Source organism: Myotis davidii, unplaced genomic scaffold, assembly GCF_000327345.1.
Source record: "Myotis davidii unplaced genomic scaffold, ASM32734v1 scaffold1031, whole genome shotgun sequence".
In the NCBI taxonomy this organism is placed as follows: domain Eukaryota; kingdom Metazoa; phylum Chordata; class Mammalia; order Chiroptera; family Vespertilionidae; genus Myotis; species Myotis davidii.
The window spans coordinates 5,142-8,971 of NW_006283442.1; the positions used below are offsets into that span (position 1 = coordinate 5,142).

General features: G+C 47.4%; 1 protein-coding gene across 1 annotated transcript; it reads left to right on the forward strand.

Annotated features, from left to right (window-relative positions):
• Positions 1-711: 711 nt before the first annotated feature.
• Positions 712-2,164, forward strand: LOC102773183 (protein Wnt-5b; the record flags this gene model as incomplete). Its single annotated transcript, XM_006753681.2, has 1 exon — positions 712-2,164. A coding segment is annotated over one exon (520 nt), but the record flags the coding sequence as incomplete, so codon positions are not given.
• Between the last annotated feature and the right edge of the window lie 1,666 nt (positions 2,165-3,830).

Genomic DNA, 3,830 nt, shown 5'->3' on the forward strand with positions numbered 1-3,830 from the left:
CTTTGTAAGCAGCTTTCTGGTCTACCTTTGCTTTTACATTTTGATTTGGGATAGCCCAAGTGCAAATCCGCTCCACATTGTTGTGGTTCAGTGACTTCCAGGGTGGATCTGATTCAAATGAATCACCACTATAGATGGACCTCTGCTGACCTGCTCTTCCACTGCACCGGCCTCACCCTTTGCCCAACACTGTCACTGCCTCTCCCAGGGGTACCAGATATGATGTGGCCTATGGTGAGGCTCCTGATGACTCTGTGGAGTTAGTGACTGTTGAATTCTTAGGAGCTGTGGCAGGATTGGGAAAGCTCTGGCTAGCAGGGCCTGCCAGCAGTTTCTGTTACCAGTTTGTAATTTGGCTGAATTCTGTTTTCTCACTGGTGCTCCACATCATATGAAAGCTGGACACATTTTGTTGGTTTTTACTTGTTTCTTTGAGATCAAGATAGAAATATCTCTTTTTTTCCTGACACATTTATTGTGACAAATTTCAAGTAACAAAAAATGGATAAAGTAGCAAGCGCCCCATGCTACCCCTGCCACGGGTCAGACAGCCGCATGCTCACCAGCATGTTTCTTCATGGTTCCCCTTTATTTGCTGTCGATCTGAGCAACTTAGGGTCCTGGAAAGATCTTTGTTTACATTGAAAGACTACTCTTACTCCCCCTTTCCCCCATCTGCCCTCTTCTATACTTGGCCTATGGCCACACTAGCCACCCTCTTGACATCTTCCATCAGGGACTCTCCTTATTTCCTTCTTTCTCCTCCCCCCAGGCTGTGTATAAGATGGCAGATGTAGCCTGCAAATGCCATGGCGTCTCTGGGTCCTGCAGCCTCAAGACCTGCTGGCTCCAGCTGGCTGAGTTCCGCAAGGTGGGGGACCAGCTGAAGGAGAAGTACGACAGCGCCGCTGCCATGCGCATCACCCGCAAAGGCAAGCTGGAGCTGGTCAACAGCCGCTTCAACCAGCCCACCCCGGAGGACCTGGTGTATGTGGACCCCAGCCCTGACTACTGCCTGCGCAACGAGACCACGGGCTCCCTGGGCACCCAGGGCCGCCTCTGCAACAAGACCTCCGAGGGCATGGATGGCTGCGAGCTCATGTGCTGCGGCCGCGGCTACGACCAGTTTAAGAGCGTCCAGGTGGAGCGCTGCCACTGCAAGTTCCACTGGTGCTGCTTCGTCAAGTGCAGGAAGTGCACAGAGGTCATCGACCAGCACGTCTGCAAATAGCCGGGACCACGTCCTGGCCTCCTCTCCACTCTGCCTCACAGAAGATTATATATATAAATCTATATAAATATATTTTATATTTGTATAAATGAATGGATGAATGATAATTAAAAGATGAAAATGGAAAGGAAACGCTTATTTAAGAGATGCTAGAGGTCTTTGAGGATTGAACTTTGCAGGTTCTCAGCTCCCAGTGGGTGGGACAAAGGGCTTTTCCCCTCCCTCCAGGGGTGACTCTCAGGATGTAGGGACTTGGGAATATTTGCTGCCTATCCACCATGGCCTTGGGGAGAGAGGTGGTGGGTAGAAGGAGAAGATGACTTCGTCTGGAAGTCTGGAGTCCCTGTTGGGTACATGGCTGCCCTGTGACTCCAGCCTGTGGGCCTAGAGGCCCTGTGGGAGGCGACAGGAGCTCAGCGTAGGCTTTGAAGCCTGCAGGGTCTTGCTCAGAATATTGACGGGTTCTGTGAGAGGGCCACTGCTTTCCTACCTTTCCATTGTGTGCAGACCTGCAAAAGCGAGGAGCCGTCCGATGCCATCTCTGACCCAGGACTGCAAAGGGGCCCGCATCTCCCTGGGCCTCTTTCCAATGAGAATGACTTCCTCCTCAGTTCACTAGCTCCTGCCACAAGTCCCCTGCACCAGGAGGAAAGGGGCCCTTTGGCCTAACGTGTTCGGAAAGACATGGACATGGACTGAATGTTTGTGCCTGAGCTGCACAAAGCCGGGTGTGTAACGGTACTGGGTGAACATTGCACTGTGCTCCCACCAGGGAGAGGAACCTTGTGATGCTGCTGCTGTCATGCCCTCCAACAGCGGAGGCCTCGTGAGGACAGGATGCGTAGCTCGGTCAGGCTCGCTGGCCTGGCATGGTCTCTTCATCTCTGCCCCAGATGTACAGTTTCTCTCTGACATTAAATACCCTTCATTGAAGTTTTCCTCCTTTCCTTAATTGGACACACGATCATCTTTCATGAGTCTCCTCTGATTTTTGACCTAATCCTTAGAACCCTCCTGCATGGTGCACATATGGAAGAGGGTAAGGAAATGGAAACTTTTTAGAGTTCTAGTGTGGAGATCAGAGAGAGACAAGGACAGGAGAACGTTATCAGAATTAAATAAAGTCATGCATCTAAGTGCTGTTCCCAAGAACTAACACAAAGTTTAAAACAATAAATGGTAGCTATTCATATTACTATTATCAGCAAAAGGATTCAGAGATTTAAGTTTAAACCTCACATTGACTTCCCCTTTCCCTTCTCCCTCCATTTACAGCCTACCAAGTTAACCTGGTTTGTTCGCTGGGTCGCTGGGAAAGCACAGGCAGTAGGGATGCTCTCTGCAGGATTCTGTGTATTGTCAACTCCAGTTTTGGACTCCAGTGGCTGGCCAGGAGAGAGAGAGTAAGGCAGAGCTCAGGGGTTCAGGAAGGGAGCTATTGTGTCCTAAAAAGAAGGAAGGAATTACGAGGAGAGACGTTGATCCAGGCTGCACCAGCCTTCAGGTGAGCCAGTAACCACATAAAGACACCTGTTTTATTCTAGAATGTATTTCCTTGAAAATAATGGAATTAAGGAATTTTAACTTGAGTTATAATAATACTGCAAAACAATCTAAAAGATATCTGCCTGAGAGTATCCATGGCTATATCTACTACTTGCATCTTTAGTACCTAAAGGGGAACCTTCTGACTTGACATCAAAGACTATGAGATGTAGGTTATTTTACCAGTAACTGGTTTTCACACTGTTACGCAGACTCCCGTGGTCAACATTTTCAAGATGAGTACATAAAAGAAAGTGATTGAAGTCAGTTGGCCTACAAAAGACCAAATCCATGTCCTTGGCTTCATTAGTTGGCATTTAACTAAATAAACTAACTGGCCACACAGATCAGCAATGATAATGCGGGTTTTGAAACACTGGCTGGCATTATTGCTTTTTGCCACAACACGTGGATAGCATGGAGAGTCACCGTATACCAGGTGCTCAAAGTGTTTAAGAGCTGAAATCCAACTCATCCTTAGAAACTACAGGAAATTCGTTGAGAGTGATTTGTCCACTATCCTAAAATGTGACTTCTATGCTCATTAAAGGAGATGGGCCATCTTATTGTGTTGAGGTCTTCCTCTGGCAAGAGAATGGAATAAATTGTTAATGTTTCTTTCTGATGTGGAGAGCAAATCATGTGTTCAAATACCAATGTGACTATTGCATCCACTGACCACCAGGGTTAGGAAATATTTGATTTTTAAAATAGGTTGGGAAGCCCTAGTTGGTTTGGCTCAGTGGATAGAGCGTCGGCCTGTGGACCAAAGGGTCCTGGGTTTGATTCTGGTCAAGGGCACGTATCTTGGTTGCAGGCTCCTCCCTGTCCTGGGCCCTGGTTGGGGCACATGCAGGAGCCAACCAATGGAAGTGTATCATTCACATCAATATTTCTCTCTGTCTTTCCCTCTTTCTTCCACTCTCTATGAAAATCAATGGAAAAAATATCCTCAGGTGAGGATTTAAAAAAACAAACAAACAACAACAACAACAAAAAACAAATAAATAGGTCGGGAAGAAGTTATAGTTACTGTCGCATGCTTGTTAAATCC